A 24,994-nucleotide genomic window follows, 5' to 3' on the forward strand; every position below is an offset into this window, starting at 1 on the left:
GTAATGGCCATTGAACCATAGGAGGCTTTCACATGTTTACAGGGGGATAGTTTGTTCTTTTAGGAGGATAAAAAAAGCCCAATGGCAATATATTAATCCCAACAGCATTGACAGTATGGCTTATCCCTAGGCTTAGAATTTCATTTACCAACCGGGGAGAGCCAAATGCCATGACTATACAATCCCCCAACAAAACCTTTTCCCGCACTCCCACCCATTGGACACGTCTAACCATCTTAAGGTCTTGAAATAATTGACTATGCAATCCTACCCTATTACTCAGCCAATGTAACGATTTATTTTTAAGGGACGTCCATGTTTCTTCGTTAGGAGCTTGGTTAGATGGTACATTACCCAAGATGATAACGTAGGGGGTGGCTTCTGGTGGAAGGTTCAAATGGGCGTCAGTGGCCGGGTGGTCAGCGGGAAAAAGGGTTGTAGGGAGGCCTTGTTTATATTGCTGGGAGAAAAGAGGCATTTGTACCCGAGATGGTATTTCCTGTGGGATCGTATTAGTGTTTGTGTTAGTCTGTCTTTGCGTCGTATGCTGTGTCCTTTTTTTCTGCTACCTTTTTGTGCGTCTGCTCAATCGGAGCCGTGGTAGTTATTAGAGGGACTATCCTCTTCGCTATACCCCCCTCTCCTATTAGGGGATGTGGGTTCCCTGCGTGAGTGTTTAAAATCGTGTTTGGACCCAGATCAATAATTGGGGTTGAATTAATTGATTTGAATTTGCTATTTAAAAGATTTTCCATGTTGGTCATTCTAGTTGACAGCTGATCCAGCCTAACCCTCATGTACGAATCCAGTCTCTCTACTAAAGATATTAAATTCTGTATCTCGGATTGAGACTCAGACTGGACAGTTCTACTACCAGATGAACTAGCTTTTTGTATTGATTGAATTTTGAACTGATCTACTTGTTTTTTCTTCGAGGGAGCACTTTTCTGTTGTTTGGGCGAGTGAGAAGAGGAGTGAACAACAACTAGTCCCGTATCTTTCTGGGAATTCTGGCCACCACTAGATCTTGGTCTTGATTATTTGTGGCTTTTTTTGGGGGGGGTGGTTGTGTAGGGGACTCACTAGTAATGGACTGTAGATCATCAGTGCTAGGTTGAATACAGCCATTTACTATACTAGAGGCTTTTTCCCCTAAGTTTGGTTGGGTAAATTCTTCATTGTAGGGTAACTCCTGGCTTAACCCAGAAGATGACCCCACATTGGACTCCTCTACTGATAGGATCTGTTTATCGAACACACCGACCTCTCCTGTTAAATAATTCAATAAGGTTTGCTGAGTATCAGAGCTTGGCCTGCTACCCCTGGGGCTCAGTAGTTTCCTTTTGCCCATGATTTAATATGAATTGCCCCAACTATCAATCAAAGAACCAAGAGACCGGGCCCAGCCCAGCCTCTTCCGGCCGATGACGGCCATGGACTGGCCCGCCCTTGGCCCGGGCGAGCCCGCGCACGTCCCGCGCCGCGGTAGTCGGCGCCTGAATTTGTATGCCCGGGGGCGGGGGGAGAGTCACTGGCCTCTTGCGAGACCGCGCTGGGATGTGAAGTCCTGGGCAGCGTGCGGTCCACGGGGCGAATGAGGCGAGCCACAGAGCCCCAGACAACACTCCCCACTCTCAGCCCCCCTGTGCAGGACAGCAAAGCTCTTGGCAAAAAAGGTAGGGCAACAGTATATCTCCTTCCAAACAGCGCCACGCGCCGCGGTAGTCGGCGCCTGAATTTGTATGCCCGGGGGGGAAGTGTCACTGGCCTCTCGTGAGACCGCGCTGCCCGCTGGGATGTGAGGTCCTGGGCAGCGCGCGGTCCGCGGGGTGAAGGAGGCGAGCCACAGAGCCCCAGACAACAGTCCCCACTCTCAGCCCCCCTGTGCAGGACAGCAAAGTTCTTGGCAAAAAAAATAGGGCAACAGTATATCTCCTTCCAAACAGCGGCAGCTATGCATTACGTCACACATGAACTTTGAAGACTTGCTAGCTAGTGCGCTAGTCAGATCCCACAAAGTACATACAACGGATCACTAGACGCGCAAGCGCTGTCTAGGCTCGACCTAAAAAGGACCATATTTGTCAATTTGGGTAAACCTGGTTATACCAGCTAGAATGTGAATGGAAGATGGTCTCTTACTTAACAAAGTGCCTACCTTCCAGCAGTAGCAAACCCTGTTAACCTCTATAAACAAGGACTAAAAGATCTGTACTTAGACAGTACAGGAAATGCGGGGTACCTCGCTGGATCCTAGATCCCACTGCTATTATTGAACTGGGTCCAGGATCTGGGTTGGCCCAGTGAAAAATGCTAAATTTGACCCTGTGTAATTTGCTGACACCGGACACATTCTGCACATTGTCTGCTTTCCGTTTACAGCATCAACTTGCAGCCAGTAAGGGTACTTTGTTTGCCAGCTGAGCTGGATCCAAAACAAAGACCTGTTCTAAAGAACGATCAGCCCTCTTTTTGCTGGAGTATCATCCTGGCTGGGAGCTATCTCGAGGCCTAAAACATAGATGCCACTACTACGGTGGGAAACAAGGTCACATAACTTGTTCTCGCTTAAAGTATTTAAGAGCAACTATGATTTGGGACAGATTTTTTAATTTGTTTAACCCACGTACATAGGAGATGTACATGCACTGTAAGATTGTCAGATATATCTCTTTGTATGAGTAATTACCCAAATAACAATTTAAGTCCCATTTACACATTTTTCAATTTTTTTTATAACGATGCTCCGCCCAGTGTAGGGTGTCAGAGCACTTTGTCACACGCATACAACATACAGAGACTATATATCATACAAATGTGTAAATCAGTGTACATAAAGAGAATGAGAATTCCAAGTTGTAAGCGTCACATATCGTCCTTACTGGTAGGCGTTTTTATTCTAAAAGTGCAACTTTAGAATAATGACAGTTTGAGAAAAACAGTTTACATGCAGATACATGATGCGAGTCCATAGCTCACTGCGCTATAGTAGAAGCATTGCAATTTAATAACTGCAAGTAACAAAAGTATGTGTCAAAAGCAGTAACCCACTTAGCTATCTCCTTAAAATATAATCTGGGACGCTCCCGGGTATCCATGCGCTTTATAAATCTGTTTACTTTACATTATATTACATTACATCTTGGATTTGCATGTTAGACGACGTGCTTTGCAGCAGGCACATTAACCTGCTACATTTCTTGGAGTCAAAACTGTGACTAGACAAAACACAGATCCACCAAACAGTGCATTAACGATCAGAGTTATCTTAGCACTATAATGATATCCTCAAATTTGTTGGGCATTCAAAGATATCTGCAGCATATGCCCTAACCCTATAAGCTATTATAATATGCAGCATATTTTTCCTCCCCCTTTCGAAGGGCACACTCTTACCCCCAATTTATGGTTTCCCGGAATAATTGTTGTCCCATTCGAGAACTGGTTGCAGATGTATTATGATTCATTCTTGTTATGCCTTTGTTTTAGAGCAAGAATTGTATGCAAAGGAAGAAACGCTGGTTAATTTCATATAGATTTAACAACTGTTGTTAATATTTGTAGGTGAATTTATAACCATTTGGTTATAAATTCAGGCTGGTGCAAATAAACGTATGCAACTTTGTTCTCTTCCTCCTAAGCTTATATTTATTTAGTTTTGTGCATGAAATGCATGTTTATGCTGTGGAGTTGTGATCCACTATAGTAAGTAGTGCACCTCAGTGCTGGAGTGCGAAATGTGTACCACTAACTAATGACAAAAACACAACCAACCAAAGCTCTTTATTATTAGGTATTCACTGATCTTTAATGTGAAGGTGTTTAACGTGCATGATTAAACTGCAACCTAAAATTAATGTATTGATGATTATTACAGCTTCCTGAAAGGAGACATGTTTATTGTGCACAATGAATTGGAGGATGGCTGGATGTGGGTTACCAATTTACGAACAGATGAGCAAGGACTTATTGTTGATGACCTGGTGGAAGTAGTGGTAAGTAACGTTTTATTATTAATGGAAGAACACCCACAAATGCAGCAAGAAGTGGGCACAAACATGCTGAATTGCGTAAAAATGATTATGTACTAATATTGTAGAGTGGAGTCTAGATACACATTTTTTTTTACTTTGTTCATACATGAGAGCAAACTTGAGTAAAAGATGGCTTTGTACAATTGGTGAGAATGCATTTGAGGTTCTTATTTTGGATCTTGAATTTACTGGAGGATAAGGGTAACATATGTATTGTTGCAGGCATTTTCTAGGCCCATTGCTCTTGCAGATGTATCTGATAATGCAAGTGTACGTGAGGTAACTTAGGGTGACCAAAGGGATGTTGTTGATAGTTACATTGGTGATATTGAGTTGTGACAAGGAAGAGTTCACGTTGTTGAATGAATAGACCTCTCAAACCTTCTCCTCCTTAACTGTAGAATAACTTCATGATTCACAGCGTTTGTCAGGTGTAGCCACAGAGTGATTTAAGTGGCATTTTAGAAGAGTGAGCTGTCTCTAGTCAAGGATGCATGACCGGTTTGGACTGAATCACCCTAGACCACATTGCAGAGACATTTGTATTATTTTCCTTCTAGAGAAAGCAGACTATGCAAATGTTTTCAAATTTGACCTTTGCTTCTGTTTATATCTTGGGTACTGAAGGTCAATAAGACTCGAAGTTTCTATTAAAGTTTCTTCTTTGTGAGGAAGAAGGCAGGTGAATTGACGCTGATCCTGGACCCCAGGGAACTCAGTAGGTTCCCGAGGAAACAGTCCTTTTGGAGGGTCATCTTGCAAGAGGTTTTTCTAGTGCAGCAGGGAGGTAAATTCCTCAGCTCCCGGGACCTACTGGACACCTGCTTCCACTTTTGTGACACTCAGTGTTTGAAACTCTCTGTAGTAGTATAGCATTACCAGTTCAAAGCCCTCCCTTTTGACGTGAAATCCACCCACAGCTATTCACGAACTATGCCCTCCGTAGAATTATTTTGTTAAGGACATGGCCACTAGGTATTTCCACAACTGGACGATTGTCGTGTGAAGGCTGCTTCAGTAGAAGAAGCATAGACTCCTTCACAGCATGCAGCCATCTTTTCCATCGGCTGGGCCCAGACAGTTAAAGTTTGAAAATTGTCCTCAGATCCAGGTACACAACTCCAATTCCCTATGCTCTAATTACTAAATACTTTTTCCGATTACAGCACGGTTTGCAAATTTATCGTAATCTTTTCTTGTTGTTCCTTTGTTTGAAAGCAAGGTCTGTATGCAATAACAGAAGTGTTGATAATTTTTATTCAGATTTAACAACTGATGTTCTTAATATTTGTAGGTGAATATGTAACCATTTGACCACAAGCTAATAAACATTTGCAGCTTTATTGTCTTCCTCTTAAGTTTATATTTATTTAGTTGTGTGCATGGAATGCACACCTATGCTGTGGTGGTGTGGCCCACTATAGAATGTTTAACAGAACAGGTAACTATATTTAGTCAGCTAATGCTTTTGCCCTTCATGAGATAGCGAGACCTTGCAATCTCATGCAGTCGACAGCATGTTGTCGACAGCTTCAGTCTTCTATTGTTAACCCCTTGCATGCTGATGACGGCTCCCGTCCGTCATGCATTACAGTGCTCCTGTGCTGATGACGGCCGGGAGCTGTCATGACCACGCCCGCGATCAGAATGTCCAGCACAGGAGCGGAGGGGTTAAATTAAAGTCTAATTTACCAACAAATGCACATATTTACACTGTAATATTGGCATGGTGACATTGATATGCAAGTCCCCCAAGTTTTTATTTGTTCTGGGACACAAAGCAATAAAGTGATTTTCAAGATATCGCACTATGTGCTCCTTTACAAATGGCCTAGTAACAAGGCACAGCAATATTGTACATAGTTCTGCACTAGTTACATGATCCTAAATACTCAGTTGGGCTGAGCATTCCCTTCAGGAAAACGAATCACAATGTTCTGTTCATTTTCGTGGAGCATTTGGTGGCAAAAAATCTCAAAAATTGCTAGCTTTGTCATCCTGTATAGGCCAGCAGATAATCTTATAAAGGATTGGGGAGCTCACAGGCAGGAGCTATTACCGAATGTCTCTAGTTGGAAGAGGGGATATCTATCCTTGTCTGAGCTCAGGAGAAATGGGCCACCAGACTGTGCCTGTCTGCATCCCTGCCACAGCTAGCTGGCAAGACTTTTCTGATCGGAACTGACAACATGACCCCTGTGTATTATATTGCAAAACAAGGATGTAAGGTCACCCTATTGGAGGAGGCTCAACGACCATGGTGGTGCCAAACAGTGCGGGGCGCCTCACCAATACCAGCCTTGACAAATTTCCAGCAGGTGTGTTCACCCCATCCTAGACTTGTTTGCCACTCTGAAACGCAAGACATGCAAGCAGGTATTTTCTTTAGGTCATGGTTAAACCACTTTGCCTACCCCTTTTCTTGCATTACTGATCTTCATCAGAACACTGAGGATGTCCAAGACCGCATTATCCTCGCTGATATTAGTGGCCCAAGCATGGTTATGCTAGTTTTGGTATGCCGACCTGGCTCAGCTCCAAGCATCCACCAGTCCTCCTGAAGATCATCTGTGGCTGCTCATCCGACACAACTGCCAAGTCCTGTATCATGACCTGAAATAACTGAGTCTTGACAGTGTGGTTCCTGAAACAGTTAGAATTTGTATATCTGGACATATACGTAGATTGGCAGGCAAAACTTGCATGAGCATGTGCCCCTGCTAGGACAAAAACCTATGAAACAAAGTGAAAGCGTTTTGTATATGGTATCCGCTGAAGTGGTTCAGTGCCATCTCCGTGCGATGTCACCAACTCTAGTTTTCTGGGGAGAGGAGCTGGCCTAACGGCTAGGGCGCTCGACCTCGGACCTGGGGATCTGGGTTCGAGTCTCGGTAACAACGCCAAAAACCTCCTGTGATTCTGGGTAAATCACTTAATCTCCCCGTGCCTAAAATTAATGCGTGTCCTCATGTAACGTAACTGGTGCTATGTAAAGCGCTCTGATACCCGATTCAGTTCGGGTCTAGTTCGCGCTATATAAAACTCTGTTTAAAAAAAACAAAAAAAAACTGAAGGGCTCATCAGTAAGAGTGCATTTGGCAGGAATTTCGAGGTTCCGAATGCCTAGTGATGCTCCCTTCCACTTTTCTCAAAGAATCATCAAACAGTTCATGGTTAGACTATTCAAGGGTTTTTTCGGTGTTCGTCGACCTTTAATATCATAACTTCAATTCAATTGAAACTTTATTGCGGCTAGATCTAGCCATAAAAGCAGATTCGGATAAAAGCAATTATTGTTACCATCCAAGGTCAAAATAAGCATTTCATAATGAACACAGCAATTAAGTGAAGTAAAAAAAAACATTAAATACAATCGTCATTATGGGAATTCATAATTCTAAAATACATTACATATAAAAATATAATTTACAATACGGATTTCATACAGTTCTAAAACTCTAAAAACTTTAAAACTCCATATTGAGCCATCCATATCACTCGGATCCCTAGATACATCCCACCAGGACACCCTCCTCAGCCGATGCATATATATGCTTCTGGTGTGTGTCCGAGTGCTCTGCATGTAAATGTTTGACACTAATCACTAGCTATGGGTAGTTCCGATTTTTGCAGGTTTCTACTAATTAACTACATAGAGAACAGGAATTTTGATACTGCGACCACATAGACCGGGTCGTTATCAGTCCTTAGAATTCTAAAGAAGTCTAGGTAGTTCCTGACACCCAAGTTCCTGCATAGTTGTATGATCCATTTACGCCTTGGATGTTTGTATGCTTCACAAAAGAGCGTGACATGGATTAATGATTCTTCCTCGGTCTGACACCCGGGGCAGAGGTGGGAACAACCTCCTGCCCACTTGTTGGTGATCGCAAATAGCGGGAGGGTTCCAAATCTAAACTGCAGCAACAGTTTATTTGCTAGGGTCGGATGGATGATGTCCAAAGCCCTCTCAAATTCATAGTGACACTTAAAATCAAGGAATCTGTGTGTTAGGCTCGAGGGATTATCTAACTGGAATATTTGTCTTAGTTTGTGCTCTTTTAATGCGTTCGCCAAGGATTTAGCTGGGCAGAATGTTTCAGGATCTGTCCATAGTTTTTCCATGCCAATGGTCCTAAATGAGTGTTTTACATAAGAGAACCAGGGTATATTACCCGCCCCCTGTGTGGACAGCACCACTTTTAGCTCCTCCTTATAGCTAGCCAGAAGTGTGGCTCAATGGTTAGAGCGGCAGACCCTGATGCAGAGGTCTAGCCCAGGACCAGGGTTCAATTCCCTGCCTCGGCGGGTCTTGAACTCAAAATTCCACGGACCTGATAATTCTCACCTCAGTGCCTATTCCAATCATGGAGTCCCACTCTGCAACTCTTGGCAATAGCTTGCTTAATCTCCACAACGGCCCCCACAACGCTAAGGATGCCTGGCCTCCACCCTGGGGGTGCCCAGGAGTGGACACCTCACAGGGAAAGCCAGGATGGGTTCCACAGCGGTATTCGTACAAGCGCCTTGAGATCTTTGCGGGTGAGTAGTGCGCTATACAAGTATCAATTTACTAGCCAGCTCAAGGGCGCTCCACAGCAGTCGCCAGTATAACAGTGGTCGGGTGGAGATAATGTCCGCAACAGGAACAATATTTAAATCCATCCTTAACGGAACAAGCGGGGTATTTTTTGGCACGGTCAAGATTTGTCTAAGAAAATTGATTTCAGTGACTGTGAGGGCATTGTGAGACTTGTGCCCCCACAGTTCAGCCCCGTAGAGAGAGGCTGATCGAGCTTTGACCCTGTATATTTCCAGTGGTGGACTTATGTTTTTTAGAACGCAACTCTTATACATTTTTAAAATTCCCCCAACTGACTGGGTGAGTTTTAAGTTAGCCGTAACCATCTGGGAGCCCCACCCCATTTTTTTGGTTAATGTGAGACCAGGGTAATCAAAGGTGGGGACCCTTTCAAGTGTTCCAGTGTCTAGCAAGGGTTGTGGGCAGTTAGTGGATCTAGCATTAAAAACCATATATTTAGTTTTTTTTAATGTTGATCACAAGATTCCTTTTGTGGCAAAACTGTGCAAATTGGTTCAGAACACGCTGCATACCTCGAGCTGACTTTGACAGCAGCAGAGTGTCATCCGCAAACGTCAGAGCGGGAAACCTAGTTTGGGACAGTTTAGGGCAGTCTATATCCTTGATAGCGAGTAGGTCGTCTATCAGTCCGTTTAAGAAGAGGGAGAAGAGGGTAGGCGCCAACATGCAACCCTGCCTCACCCCCTTCTCTACGGGGAACGGATCTGTCAATTAGCCGTTCCTGCCATACCTAACTCTTGGAAAAGTACCTTTGTGAAGTTGTTGAAGTTGATAACATAGGTGTGGGGGAACCCCCATAGTCAGCATGATGGTCCACAACTGGCTACGGTCCACCGTATCGAAAGCAGATTTTAAGTCAACGAAGGTTAGATATAGGCTCCCACCTTCCAACACAACATGCTTCCAGTAAATTAACTGGAGCCTGAATAGTTGGTCTAGCGTGGAAGTTTTGCCCTAAAACCCGCTTGCAAAGGAGTAAGGATATCGTGATCACTGATCCAATCCTGCAATCGTTGTAGAAGTACCCTAGCATACATTTTTTGAGATACATCAATAAGGCTAATATCATAACAGAAAACTGAATTTTAGCCATCTAATGCTTCTATCCCGGCTGAGGTAAGGAGACTCCGCATTTTATCAGGAGCATGTTGGCAACAGCTGTAGTCTACAGGTGAATACCTCTACCGAACATATGATGAGTAGCGACTTGGTGAAGATGGCATACTTTTATCACGCACCACTGCTTTCATCTAAATGTGCACGCTTATTCCAAAGGGAATCAAAAAGTAGTACAGAACCTGATTAAGTGAAGGTGCATATGCTTCCTGCTCATTAGGTGTTCATGATACTGCTTGCTATTCTGATTCAAGATCTTTTGAAAGATCCAGTTCTGAAGAAAAAATGTTTCTCATTTGTAACTCTAGTTCTTAAGTAAGTAAATATTTATTTGCATAGTTAATTAAAACATTGCAATACAAACATATATATATTTAATAAAACGGTCACATACATGCATAAAACTTGTTCCTTCAAAATACTTAAAAATCTTAAAACCGTGTTAATAAATTTGCTGGTTTTGGGCTTTAGCGGCATAAAACTTTTTGGGTTTCTTTTGTTTTCAGAAATAAAAATAAAAAATGTCAAAGCAGGGGCGTCTTAATGTTAGCTTGTAATTTCTGACGGGGGTTCCTGATGTTTCTATTTCTGGCATTTTGCTTTCACGCAGTCGCAAAAATGTAATTGCTCTGCAGTTCAGTTGCGGATCACTAGGTGCAAAGCATGCAATCAGGGCTTGCCTCCTTGTACGAATTCCTCGTTGATTAAATTATTGTTTCAACAAATTATTTCTTTCTTTGTGAAGTTATTTACAAGAGCATAGTAGATGCAGCAGATCTTCCTGAGCTGTTCCGCAAAATCTTCACACAAGACCTGCTTTTTTCTGTAGCCATGATGGAAGGTGCTCGATACAAGGAAGCAGGCCGAATCTGTATTTCATAAATGGAATTTTTATATTTTTGTCAAATCCCAGATTAAAGTAGGCTTGCATTTCTATCTTCGAGTATGTATGCAGAGTCATCCATCCACGACCTCTCTGTGAAAGTGCGGCCTTGTCCTCCAACCATGACAGTAGTTTCACCGTCTTCCACACTGTTTTTTTAAAAATTACAGTGATTGTCGGTGTTTCCCAAAGTTGATTTAGCCCTAATTTAGATAGGCTGCTATGAAGATATTTCGCAGCTGGTAATGTGGTGTGTGTTTGTAGCTCTTTCCACAGCTGGTCATTTAACGTTCCCCGAGGAGTTTTTCACACTTTATCCCATGCGATGACGAAGGCCCCTTGTCTGGCAATTGTTTGCTTCGAGAAGCCAAACTCAAGTCTGATTTGAGCAGGCGAGGTGTATTTCGGGAGCCCAAAGATAACCCTGTATGCAGTAGTAACAGTGGCGTTGAGTATTTCCGCGTCCTTGCCCTTCTGTGCCTCGCTACCATAGGTGATTGATGGTAAAAGTTTTGAACGAACCACCTCTTCGAGTGGCAGGATAGAAGGGCCAGATAATTTGGAGTTTAGGATTTTTAGGGACGTTGCTATTATTAAGCCTTTTTGCCTTATGCTATTCCTCTGCGCCAGGAATTGTCCCCCGGATTCCAGCTTCACACCAAGGTATTTGTATTATGTTGTTCCTTCTATTCTGGTCTCCCCGCAAAGCCAAGTTGCAGTTTGTTGCCTTTTTTTGCCGATTATCATCGTTCTCGTTTTGTCCAAATTGATTGTGTGATCATTTGCTTGTGAGAAGTCCAGCGTTGTATTTAGGAGATGCTGCAGCCCTACTTTAGTTTTGCTAATCAGGACTATGTTGTCAGCATAAAGAAGACAGGGAAGGACCCTGTCCCCTAATTTCGGGGCGTGTGAGTTGCAAGTGGTTAGCAGCTTAACTAGATCGGCTGTATACAGATTGAAGAGAGTGGGTGCCAAAACACAGCCCTGTTTCAGACCATTTTCCGCATTTTGACAGGAAAGTCCAGTTTCCCAACTTTACCTGTAGCCAAGTGTCTGTGTCCAAGTTTATTATCAAGTTGAGTTGGGGCTGAGGAAGTCCCCAATGCTGTAATTTGGACCACAGTCTTAAACGATTGACATGATCAAATGCTGCCTTGTAGTCCATAAAGCAGAAGTATAATGATGATCTTCGCTGCTGCCTTGTCCATGAGCATTGCCATGCTTAATATATTAGTTGTTGTCCCAACTGATGTTGTGAAACCGGTTTGTTGGAGAGGAATTGCTGATTTTTCTTTCACCCAGGCCTGCAGGTCCTCCAGTATCAAGCCTGCGAAACATTTTGCTTCGATGTCCAGAAGAGCCACTAAGCGATAATTTTGAGGTTTCATCTTGTCGCCTGATTTATGGATTGGGGAAATAATTGAGCCTTTCCATGAGCTGGACATGATATTCAGCGATCTGATTTCTCTAAAGAGTGTGTCCAGTGCTTCTGCCCAGAATGTTGCCTCCGGCTTATGAAGTGCTGACGGGATTCCATTTGGGCCAGGAGCACCTTCTTTTCTCCTCTTTCTTATCTGCCTTTTAATGGAATCAATTTGAGCCATTTGCTGCTCTTTATTTAGTAGATCTTGTTCTCTTTTCCAAAAATTGGCAGGATCAGTTTCAACACAGGCTTGAGATTAGATTGAAGATAGAGTTCATTTTGGCAGACTTTGCGCTTCTTGCTATATTCGGTGCCTTGTTGAAAGTGGGACCTGAGGTATTGTGTCCAGGCTTCCTCTGTGATGTTTGTGAAAACGCCGTCATGATTGTGGTAAATGAATCGGTTTATGGTACCCCAGAATCTGGTGCTGCTCTTATGTTTAACATCGGCATATAGTTTAACCCACAAATCCTCCTCTATCGCTCTATTCGCATCCCTTTTTAATTTTTTGAGGGCTATCCTTTGTTTCCGTAGTTCATGTAAGTGTGGTACGTCGCTGGGCTTGTGTCGCAGGTATCTCATTAATTTTTGGATCCTTTTTTTTGCAAGCTTGATATCTTGCTTTGCGGTACGCAATATTGGTATGATGCCACTGAATCTATGGAGGTTAAGTGGTTTGATATTGGTCGCGTATTCCTCCATTGCCTCCAGTCCTTGTGGCATGATGTTTTGCAATTTCAAGCATCTTGTTTCCTGCGGCTATCTTAAGTTTGATTCTTCTTAGGTTTATGGTGGTAATTATTCCTTAAGGTTCCCGGCAGTGTTCGAATGTTGGAGTAACTGTTTTCAATTCTATTTCTTGCGCCGATGATCACTGTCTCCTTTGTTGCCCAGCTGGAACGATGCAATTTGGTGATGACTTAGGGAGGCAAAAGTATAGTCTAATATCAAGCTTGTTTTTGTTGAACTATGTCATCACGGGAGGGTTGTCTTTCGGTGATCTTCCATTTAGTGCCCTTACATTGAGATGTTCCAGGACCTCTAAGATCATTTGCCCTGTTTTAGTTTGCCCGCATGATGTTTTCCTTGCTGCGGGATGTTCCAAACTGCATTTTGGGTTAACACTTCTTCGTCCACGGAGGATCCCATCAAATTGTGGTTTAAGTCCCCAGTTAGGATAAGTTCAGTTGTGGGTCCCTCACGTATGCATGTTTAGACAACGTTGCACATTTCCTTAGCTTGTTTGATTTTATTTTTCGGTTGACTATACATATTTAACAACATAATATTAGAGTCCCTTTTGTTTAGTGTAGGCGTTGAGAAGAAAATAGTAACTGCTAAGGTTGATTGTGTTGTGGAATCAAAAATGCAAGCAGAGTGGGCAACTGCATTTGCGACATATGTGACCAAACCTCCTTTGAGATGCCCATATTTTGCTCCCCTGATGGCATTTGTAAAGAAGCGCAGAAATCCTAGGAGATGAGGCGGGTCGGTCATCCACGTTTCTTGTGGTGCCACTATGTCAAAGGCCCTGACATAGGTGACAAAATCCAAGTCTGCAAATTTGTTGGGAAGCCCGTTTGCATTCCAGGAGCAGAGCCGCACTGTCCCTAATATGTTAGCTGTGTTTTGCGGGAAAGCGCTTTGTCAGTCTCTTATGTTTGTGGTTCTCGGGAACCATCTTGTGTCTTCTTCCCGAGGTAGGTCCATTTTGTTGCTGTTACAGTGCCCTATGGTTCCTCTCAGCACTGATATAGTTGGTCTTCCAGCGGCCGTATCTGGCGCCGTCTGGGGTTCAGGAATTAGCAGATCAGGATATTCTGGCTTGAAGTACAGGGTGATAGTTATCCCCCAGGACTTTAGGATGTCGCTTTCTTTCAGTACTTTGTGTGCTGTTATCGGAGTGACCCATGTTGCTCTTGTTTTTTCACCTGCCTTTGAATCCCCGTAATTTATGAATTCAATGAGCTTAGAGGAGTGTCATGATGCCCCATGTTTTGCGTTCCACCTAGCGGTGACATTTCCAATTGTGGTTGAGACACCAGGGATGTCGCGGTGTCTGGGATCCTGAAAGGTCTCCGAGGTTTTTATTCTAGTCCTTTTTTCTCCGACAGTTGTGGATTGAGTGCGGTTTACGACAGGATTTTCCACCAGACTCAATTGGAGAGGGTCAACTCCCGCAGTCTCGTGTGCGTCCTCATTTGCATCCTCAGGAGCACTGATTTCTTGCTTTCTGCTCGATAGAGGTTGGGCGCAATTAGGCACATTTGTGATGCTGTTAATACTTTCTGGTTGAAAAGCTATTCTGCTGCATAGTCCCACTTGACACTAGCAGCGTCCCTTCTTGCTCCGATGCGGTCCCAAAGAGTCGTTGACATCCCAACCTAGAGAGATTTTTTTTCTTGTTCCGGCCTTTCCTTTTTTGTGCACGTCTTAGTTGTGCGTTTAGTTTCACTTCCCCTTTAGCTGCCTCTGCTTGTTCTGTTTGGTCTGCCGTATGGCTGTGGATGAATGGCATTGCTATTATTTGCTTTCTGTTGTCGCTGTCGAAGTTCTCCTCTAGTTGTTCTGTTGGGGTTGATTTTTCCTCCACGTTCACTGGCCCATACATCACTGCCATGCCCAGGCAAAATTTCTCCGTTTAGAGGCTGTTTGATTTCGTTGTTTGTTGCCATTTTTTAGTTGTGCGCCTAGGTCCGTTCGCATCGCTGGCAGAGTTGCCAGCTTATCCACAGTTGGGCTGCATCCACAAGTTCGTCATTTAGCTAGGGTATGGTACTGACAGCTTTCAAACATTGTGTTCGGATTTCCCAGTCTGCCATCGATCGATACCACATATACTGCCAGGGTGTTCAGTAAGGATAATTGTATATCCCTTTTGTCAGTCTGGTATTGCAAGGCCTCAACCAGAAACTGCACTGTTTTGAGCAGGCTTGCCCATGGGTCCCCTTGGGCAGTTTCTTGTCCCTCCTCTTTGGGGCTGCCAGCCTCACTGCAGGTTTTGTTTCCTGTACCCGTGTTTTGCATTTTCCCCTGGTATGCTCTAATTTCACTGGTTGTGCAAAATGGGTAGCTCGCGTCCGTCTATTTTTGAGTTTCCTGCTGATCCTGCTAATTTGCTTCTGGATGTGACCACCCGGTAAGCTGACTGGAGAGCTTCACGCTCATCCATATCTAAAAATGATTGTTGGTCTGGTTCGTCTGGGTCTTCTTATTCGTCCAGCAGCAAGCTTGATTGCAACAGCGGAAGCTTGTTTTGGGGTCGTATAGGGGCAAAGCATATTTTGTCTTCGAAGACCAGCTTGTCTTTCAGGTTTTTGGGTGTTAGTCCCCCTTTAGCCTGTGTTCTTCTTGTGCTCCTTTTCAAGTTGTCCTCAAGGGGATCGATCTTGGTTCCCAGCTGGAGGATATCTGTCGTATTTCCTAACTTAAGAATGGTCAATGGCTCTAATGATTTGCAGTTGCCTCCGTAATTTTTATGTTGAATGAGGGGTCTGGGCAAAGTAGACGCAGGGATGTTATGGGTACATGCAGGACTGACAGGGCTGACAGTGATACTTCTGCGAGTGTCTGTTGCCAATTGTTCACTTACGTTGTGCTCTAACGTAGGCCCTCCGTTTTGGGGCGAGTTTGGTGTTGTCTCTGGCATTGACTCTGGGTGCCACGCATTTGACTTTGTCCCCGGGGACGTCTCTGGAGTTTTGAGAACCCTGCTTGCAACAGGTGCTGGTCTGTGTGGACATGACACTGTTTTGTCCCCCCTTCCTATTTGGGCTGTAGGACCTTTAAGCCTTTCTACCTTCCCTTTATCATCAGGACAGGGGAGGAGTGGTGTTTGAAGTCCCGTGGGTGCAGCCGGGTGTGAGAGCAGTGTGTACCTTGTGTTTTTTAAAAAGCAAAATTTGGTGTTGATTTTTGGCTGAAAAAGGTGATTTTGGGGGGTTTTAGACTCTGGCGTCGCGTTCCTGAGCTCCTTTGTGTCTGTTGTTATTTCAAATAGGGAGCCTTCTGGCTTCATTGCCTGCATTGCCAGTCTGGTCTTGACCTGAGGCTCCGCTTCCTTTTCCGCTTAGCCGTATTACTCAAGTTGCTTCTGACGTTTCCAGCTTTGGTTGCAGATTTGAGCACCCCGCTTACCCGCCCTGATCTCATTCCCCCAGTTGTATGAGCTCTAGTGAGGAGTCTGTCTTGTGTTTCAAGCAACTGAAACCCCCCTGGAAACTGCCTGGAACTGCTGCGGGACTCTGCAGGATGCTGCGGTGCTGTAAACCTTCTGTAAACCCGCTATAAAACTGCCCGTCATCCGGGTTGCGGGCTGTGAGGCTGCTGAGGCTGGGAGGCTGCCGTCGGGTGCTCCAAGTGGCTGAGCGCTCCGGACTCCGGGCGGCTTTTAGTCCAAATGCCGGGCCGAGCCTCAGGACCCTCCAAAAGCCTTGCCTCTCCTTTCCTCTCTGCGTTTCCTCTCCGAATGGTGGCGGCGGGGCGGCGGTCAAGCGAAAAACCAGGACTGGAATAACCTGGTGTCGCGGGTCCTGGAGTTCACTCTCCAGAATGATATAAAATCCATGAGGGGCGGTGCAGCCGGCGCTCACCCGCTGCTGTATGGCACGAGCCCAGTGCGCCGAGAGACTGGGCCTCCCAGTGAAACCCTTCTCCCCGGGGTCAGCCGCAGTTTGGTCCCCGCTCCAGCAGCTTGCTGCTTTTGTACGGCATGCGCCAGGGGTGGCAAACGGCGCCTCACCGTGAATCCCTCCTCCCCGGACTCAGGTGCGGGCGACGGGCGTGAGTGAGTTTGGTCCCCTCTTCAGCAGCGTGCTGCTCCGTACACCTGCGCTGCTGCAGTGAAGGGAGAGCTCCGCTTCCACCAGAGCCCATGGGCCCGGGGTATAGACAGGAACGAGCTGACAGCCAAGACGTCAAGTGGGACAAGGGGATGGGACTGGGTCAGCTTTGCTGTCTTTCATCGATTCACATGCGACCCAGACCAGATGACCACCTGCTTCCTACCCTCCTCTGTTCCCATACCGTTCTCCCCCCCCCATCCGAGGCACACTCATTTATATGTATCATTTAAACTTCTGAACTCTGGTGTCATGTATGTGGAATTGTGCTCAGCACATCCACCTCATTGACTAAGGTTTCGGTTGTTTCTAATAAGGTGGTTGTGCTACTAAACCATTATGTTTGCTGAATAGCCCTGTTAATTCTTCTGGGGTGGGAGTGATGCTTGCAATTATTGATTTGCGTAGTAGCATCTTAACTCAGGTTAGGTAGGAGAGCAACATACAATTGGCAATAATAGTAATATAAACCAATGAGTGCAAATTGACAGCAGAGTAGCTTGTCGGATTCTTATAGTTTCTTCAAAGAGCCACACCCGAACATGTTTTTTGCCACTTTGTTTCAAGCAAGCATGGGACTTTTTCAAGGTATACAAGGAAAAGAACAGAGAACTCCTTTTGACTGTGCCGAGGTGGTGTGCCAACCAAATGGGGTCGGACGGCTGTTTGCACATCACTTGATGATCCACTAACGAAAAATGATGCTATTAGAAATGAAAGGGAACATGGTGCTATTTGTGATAAGTGAAAACTCTTGATGTGAGAATGTTGCTAAACCAAGTATATAGTGTTTGTTGTATGGTAAGCAATAACTTGGTTGGATAAACAAATTGATGTTTTTATGTTGAATATTAGTATTATCTCTTAAAGTGAATTTGGATGAATTATAGTTACCCTGAAGTTACCGCCTTGATTTTTGAGGGAGTTGTAAATTTGCCGGGGCTTTGTAGGAAAGTAGGATCTGCTTTCATGGTTACCCCCACTTTTTAGCTCTCGCACCTGGCGATACAGCGCAAAGCGCTGTCGCCAGCGAGACCTATAGTCTTCGAGACTGCTTTCAAGGGCTTGCAAGGGAGACAGGAGATAGGCACGCGCAGGCTGCAGGCCGGATCGGATCAGTGAACGCGCGTGTTCACTACGTACAGTCATCTCCTGTCTCCCTTGCAAGCCTCCTGCAGTTACTGTCACTTTCCCTTCCCCCTCGGCTCCACGTCAACGCGCCCCGAAGTGCTCCTTTCCGCAACAGCACAATTTCATTTTACTCGTTTTATTTACTACTGGATCTGACACCAGAAAGGACCCGCCCCACAGACCCAAACTCGTGCTCAAGGCTTCAGCTACTGGCCGGCCACCCACTCACTCGGGCTGTGGAAGGAGCGAAGACCTCGGCGCTGCCCGGGTGTCACTTGGCAGCCTCTCTCGGCAAGTAATCTCCTCGGGCAGCCTCTTTCCACGGCGGGAGGGAGTGTGTCGCACTCACAGCAACCACCACGGCTGCTAATAGCGCGCACAGGAATCCGGGGAGATGAGACTGCGCGCGCGCGTGGTCACGGGATCGTAGCGAACCAGAGGCAATGCACAGAACCGGGGAGGTTGGCAATGCGACGTGACGCGGTAGAGGCTGGGTGGCTCTTTACCCACGGGTTGCGCCACAGAAGGTGCTGCGTAGTGAAGTTAGACTTATTTTACTTGTTTGAGATGCTGCCGGCGGACACAAGACCGAGCCTCCTCCTGCGGCTGCCACCGGCAGAGCCTGGACTCACTGTGACCCGAGGGACGTTGGTCTTGGACGCTGGCTGCCATGGCACGCCGTCGAAGGACAGGAACAGAAAAGGTTAGGAACCTGAGCCTTAAGTTCACTGCAGCCTCCTCTGAGTCTTTAGTTCAAGTCTGCCTCAAACGGATCCGGAGTGGTGCAGGGCTAGCGTACTCCCCTCAGCAGTGCCAGCATCCCTGGGGCAGGGGACCCCACAGGACATGCAGAGGCGGCCAAGATCAGCGGTGGTGCACTGCCACATTCAAAGATGCCAGTGTCTCCGGATTCTCCCCAAAGCAGCGCGCCCGCCCAGAAAACTGCGTGGAAACATTTCAAAACCGAGGCATGGAAAAAGCATTAACCGTGTGTGGGCATAGGACCAGTGGAAAAATAACTCCCACACGGTTTGAACTGAGCATGCATTGTAGCTGCTGCTAGCTGGCACAGCTGGGGACTTGTCGTGCTGTCCTTATTGCATCTTGGTTGCATCACGCAGGCCAGGGTGATGCTGTTGTTTCTGAGGTGGACAAGGCAGGCTATGTCTAGGCAATGTAACTGTGGTGCTGAATGAACCGTGAGGGCTCTCCGTGCTGTAATGTGTGCCTCAGCTGTAACAATTCACTGAAATTGGGATTTAAGAGGTGTCACCCGTAGTTACTACTTTCGTCACGCTGTTGTTTCACTTCCTCCAAATGCCATCAGTTCCTTCATATCCTCCTTCTGCCTCTCGTTCTCCCATCAACTTTTTCCCCTTACTTTCACTATTTTTAGTCGACTGTTGCCTTCCACCCCTACTGTCACACTTTCTCCGCGTCACACGTGTTCCTACACTGTAAACCACTCCCCCCCCCAACCTTTGTACTCATTAACGCCAGTTTCTGCTCCCTACTATCCATTTTCTGATGGCTCTCGCCATTTCGCTTTCTGAAAGTCTCCTTTGACTTTAACCCATTGCACCTTCCCCCTCGTGGTCACTTCTTGTTACTCTGACCCATTCTGTCTGCCCTGCACCTTTGCTGAGGACTGCTCACAACCTCCTCCGATTGGAACCTCCTCCTCCTGTTACACATCCCAGAAAGCCAAGAGAAAACAAGTGAGCTACCCACGTATGGGATTTGGAAGACCGGAAGTTCTGCATCCATGTCGTGTACCCACTGCACATTGTTATCTTTTGCACATGTCCTGGGTCCACGTTTCACTCTGTAGTATCTTTACGTACACCGCTGAGGACAGGTCCAAGGGGACAGTCTCGTAGGAAAAGGGTTGTTTTTTCTGTATGCCTTCTTAGTGTTACATATTTTGATTGCTTCCATATAGCGCTTCAAAGTCCTGACAAGGCGCTATGCTTGTATTCCTCCTAAAAACTTTGCCCAGTGGTCCTGTTGGCTCTTTTTTTACGTCTCCTACCAGGCACACACACTTCCAGCCGTCAGTGCACACTTCCACCAGGCACACACACCGCCAGCTTGCAGTGCGCCCTTCCACCAGGCACACACACCACCAGCCATCAGTGCACAATTTCTACAGGCACACACACCAGGAGGGCATAATCATCAGCCGTCAGTGCACGCATCAATTGTTAATGCATCCACAATTAACTATTGTAACAATCGCAGTATGGCGCACTTTACTTTTAAACATGTCAGTGCACACTTTTCCACCAGGCACACACACCACCAGCCGTCAGTGCATGCTTTCACCAGGGATACACACCACCGGCCGTCAGTGCACACTCACCAGGCACAGACACCACCAGCGCACGCTTTCACTGGGCACTCTCACTCTCACTCTCACACTCTCTCACTCTCTCACACTTCACACCCTCACTCTCTCACTCCCTCACACCCTCACACCCTCACTCTCTCACTCTCTCACTCTCTCACTCTCTCACACTCTCACACTCTCACTCTCTCACTCTCTCACTCTCTCACTCTCTCACTCTCTCACTCTCTCGCTCTCTCGCTCTCTCGCTCTCTCGCTCTCTCGCACTCTCGCACTCTCGCACTCTCGCTCTCTCGCACTCTCGCACTCTCGCACTCTCGCACTCTCGCACTCTCGCTCTCTCGCTCCCTCGCTCCCTCGCTCCCTCGCTCCCTCGCTCCCTCGCTCCCTCGCTCCCTCGCTCCCTCGCTCCCTCGCTCCCTCGCTCCCTCGCTCCCTCGCTCCCTCGCTCTCTCGCTCTCTCGCTCTCTCGCTCTCTCGCTCTCCCACACGGTTTGAACTGAGCATGCATTGTACCTGCTGCTAGCTGGCACAGCTGGGGACTTGTCGTGCTGTCCTTATTGCATCTTGGTTGCATCACGCAGGCCAGGGTGATGCTGTTGTTTCTGAGGTGGACAAGGCAGGCTATGTCTAGGCAATGTAACTGTGGTGCTGAATGAACCGTGAGGGCTCTCCGTGCTGTAATGTGTGCCTCAGCTGTAACAATTCACTGAAATTGGGATTTAAGAGGTGTCACCCGTAGTTACTACTTTCGTCACGCTGTTGTTTCACTTCCTCCAAATGCCATCAGTTCCTTCATATCCTCCTTCTGCCTCTCGTTCTCCCATCAACTTTTTCCCCTTACTTTCACTATTTTTAGTCGACTGTTGCCTTCCACCCCTACTGTCACACTTTCTCCGCGTCACACGTGTTCCTACACTGTAAACCACTCCCCCCCCCAACCTTTGTACTCATTAACGCCAGTTTCTGCTCCCTACTATCCATTTTCTGATGGCTCTCGCCATTTCGCTTTCTGAAAGTCTCCTTTGACTTTAACCCATTGCACCTTCCCCCTCGTGGTCACTTCTTGTTACTCTGACCCATTCTGTCTGCCCTGCACCTTTGCTGAGGACTGCTCACAACCTCCTCCGATTGGAACCTCCTCCTCCTGTTACACATCCCAGAAAGCCAAGAGAAAACAAGTGAGCTACCCACGTATGGGATTTGGAAGACCGGAAGTTCTGCATCCATGTCGTGTACCCACTGCACATTGTTATCTTTTGCACATGTCCTGGGTCCACGTTTCACTCTGTAGTATCTTTACGTACACCGCTGAGGACAGGTCCAAGGGGACAGTCTCGTAGGAAAAGGGTTGTTTTTTCTGTATGCCTTCTTAGTGTTACATATTTTGATTGCTTCCATATAGCGCTTCAAAGTCCTGACAAGGCGCTATGCTTGTATTCCTCCTAAAAACTTTGCCCAGTGGTCCTGTTGGCTCTTTTTTTACGTCTCCTACCAGGCACACACACTTCCAGCCGTCAGTGCACACTTCCACCAGGCACACACACCGCCAGCTTGCAGTGCGCCCTTCCACCAGGCACACACACCACCAGCCATCAGTGCACAATTTCTACAGGCACACACACCAGGAGGGCATAATCATCAGCCGTCAGTGCACGCATCAATTGTTAATGCATCCACAATTAACTATTGTAACAATCGCAGTATGGCGCACTTTACTTTTAAACATGTCAGTGCACACTTTTCCACCAGGCACACACACCACCAGCCGTCCGTGCATGCTTTCACCAGGGATACACACCACCGGCCGTCAGTGCACACTCACCAGGCACAGACACCACCAGCGCACGCTTTCACTGGGCACTCTCACTCTCACACTCTCTCACTCTCTCACACTTCACACCCTCACTCTCTCACTCCCTCACACCCTCACACCCTCACACCCTCACTCTCTCACTCTCTCACTCTCTCACTCTCTCACACTCTCACTCTCTCACTCTCTCACTCTCTCACTCTCTCACTCTCTCACTCTCTCACTCTCTCACTCTCTCGCACTCTCGCACTCTCGCACTCTCGCACTCTCGCACTCTCGCACTCTCGCACTCTCGCACTCTCGCACTCTCGCACTCTCGCACTCTCGCACTCTCGCACTCTCGCACTCTCGCACTCTCGCACTCTCGCACTCTCGCACTCTCGCTCTCTCGCTCTCTCGCTCTCTCGCTCTCTCGCTCTCTCGCTCTCTCGCTCTCTCGCTCTCTCGCTCTCTCGCTCTCTCGCTCTCCCACACGGTTTGAACTGAGCATGCATTGTACCTGCTGCTAGCTGGCACAGCTGGGGACTTGTCGTGCTGTCCTTATTGCATCTTGGTTGCATCACGCAGGCCAGGGTGATGCTGTTGTTTCTGAGGTGGACAAGGCAGGCTATGTCTAGGCAATGTAACTGTGGTGCTGAATGAACCGTGAGGGCTCTCCGTGCTGTAATGTGTGCCTCAGCTGTAACAATTCACTGAAATTGGGATTTAAGAGGTGTCACCCGTAGTTACTACTTTCGTCACGCTGTTTCACTTCCTCCAAATGCCATCAGTTCCTTCATATCCTCCTTCTGCCTCTCGTTCTCCCATCAACTTTTTCCCCTTACTTTCACTATTTTTAGTCGACTGTTGCCTTCCACCCCTACTGTCACACTTTCTCCGCGTCACACGTGTTCCTACACTGTAAACTACTCCCCCCCCCCAACCTTTGTACTCATTAACGCCAGTTTCTGCTCCCTACTATCCATTTTCTGATGGCTCTCGCCATTTCGCTTTCTGAAAGTCTCCTTTGACTTTAACCCATTGCACCTTCCCCCTCGTGGTCACTTCTTGTTACTCTGACCCATTCTGTCTGCCCTGCACCTTTGCTGAGGACTGCTCACAACCTCCTCCGATTGGAACCTCCTCCTCCTGTTACACATCCCAGAAAGCCAAGAGAAAACAAGTGAGCTACCCACGTATGGGATTTGGAAGACCGGAAGTTCTGCATCCATGTCGTGTACCCACTGCACATTGTTATCTTTTGCACATGTCCTGGGTCCACGTTTCACTCTGTAGTATCTTTACGTACACCGCTGAGGACAGGTCCAAGGGGACAGTCTCGTAGGAAAAGGGTTGTTTTTTCTGTATGCCTTCTTAGTGTTACATATTTTGATTGCTTCCATATAGCGCTTCAAAGTCCTGACAAGGCGCTATGCTTGTATTCCTCCTAAAAACTTTGCCCAGTGGTCCTGTTGGCTCTTTTTTTACGTCTCCTACCAGGCACACACACTTCCAGCCGTCAGTGCACACTTCCACCAGGCACACACACCGCCAGCTTGCAGTGCGCCCTTCCACCAGGCACACACACCACCAGCCATCAGTGCACAATTTCTACAGGCACACACACCAGGAGGGCATAATCATCAGCCGTCAGTGCACGCATCAATTGTTAATGCATCCACAATTAACTATTGTAACAATCGCAGTATGGCGTACTTTACTTTTAAACATGTCAGTGCACACTTTTCCACCAGGCACACACACCACCAGCCGTCAGTGCATGCTTTCACCAGGGATACACACCACCGGCCGTCAGTGCACACTCACCAGGCACAGACACCACCAGCGCACGCTTTCACTGGGCACTCTCACTCTCACTCTCACTCTCTCTCACACTTCACACCCTCACTCTCTCACACCCTCACACCCTCACTCTCTCACTCTCTCACTCTCTCACTCTCTCACTCTCTCACTCTCTCACTCTCTCACTCTCTCACTCTCTCACTCTCTCACACTCTCACACTCTCACACTCTCTCACTCTCTCACTCTCTCACTCTCTCACTCTCTCACTCTCTCACTCTCTCACTCTCTCACACTCTCACACTCTCTCACTCTCTCACTCTCTCACACTCTCACACTCTCACACTCTCACACTCTCACTCTCTCGCTCTCTCGCACTCTCGCACTCTCGCACCCTCGCACCCTCGCACCCTCGCACCCTCGCACCCTCGCACCCTCGCACCCTCGCACCCTCGCTCCCTCGCTCCCTCGCACCCTCGCTCCCTCGCTCCCTCGCTCCCTCGCTCCCTCGCTCTCTCGCTCTCTCGCTCTCTCGCTCTCTCACACTCTCACACTCTCACACTCTCACACTCTCACACTCTCACACTCTCACACTCTCTCACACACACATCGGGCACCAACAGTCGTCAGTGCACGCTTTCATCGTGCACACATCAATTGTTAACGCTTCCACAATTAACTATTGTAGCAATCGCAGTATGGCACACTTTGCTTTTAAACATATTAATCTAAAGCGCAGCATGCCACCTTTGCTTAAAAAAAAGACACTTTGTTTGGCCTACAATTTATAGATTTTGTTGCAACGTGGTGTTGCAATATTTCGCAATGCCAATAGCTCAAACTTAATTAATGCGAGACTTATTGCATTGCAAATGCTTGTTTGCTGGTGTCAATATGTTTTTTTTGACTAGTCTGGCTAGGTTCCTGCTAAACTGGACCCCAGCCACTGTTCTTCCTCCCTACATTTGACATGGTAAGTACTTTTGCACTTCCACAATTGGCTACTGGTGTACCTTTGTGAGT

General features: G+C 46.8%; 1 protein-coding gene across 2 annotated transcripts in view; it reads left to right on the top strand.

The window, feature by feature from the left end:
- The window catches only part of RASA1 (RAS p21 protein activator 1), a 1,157,575-nt gene that overhangs the window by 143,351 nt on the left and 989,230 nt on the right, over nt 1-24,994 (top strand). For both annotated transcript variants that reach the window (XM_078675333.1, XM_078675334.1), the window contains exon 5: nt 3,878-3,995. In XM_078675333.1, coding sequence (XP_078531459.1) covers nt 3,878-3,995 — 118 coding nt within the window. The remainder of the gene's footprint in view (nt 1-3,877; nt 3,996-24,994) is intronic.

Source organism: Lissotriton helveticus, chromosome 2_1 (assembly GCF_964261635.1).
Source record: "Lissotriton helveticus chromosome 2_1, aLisHel1.1, whole genome shotgun sequence".
In the NCBI taxonomy this organism is placed as follows: Eukaryota; Metazoa; Chordata; class Amphibia; order Caudata; family Salamandridae; genus Lissotriton; species Lissotriton helveticus.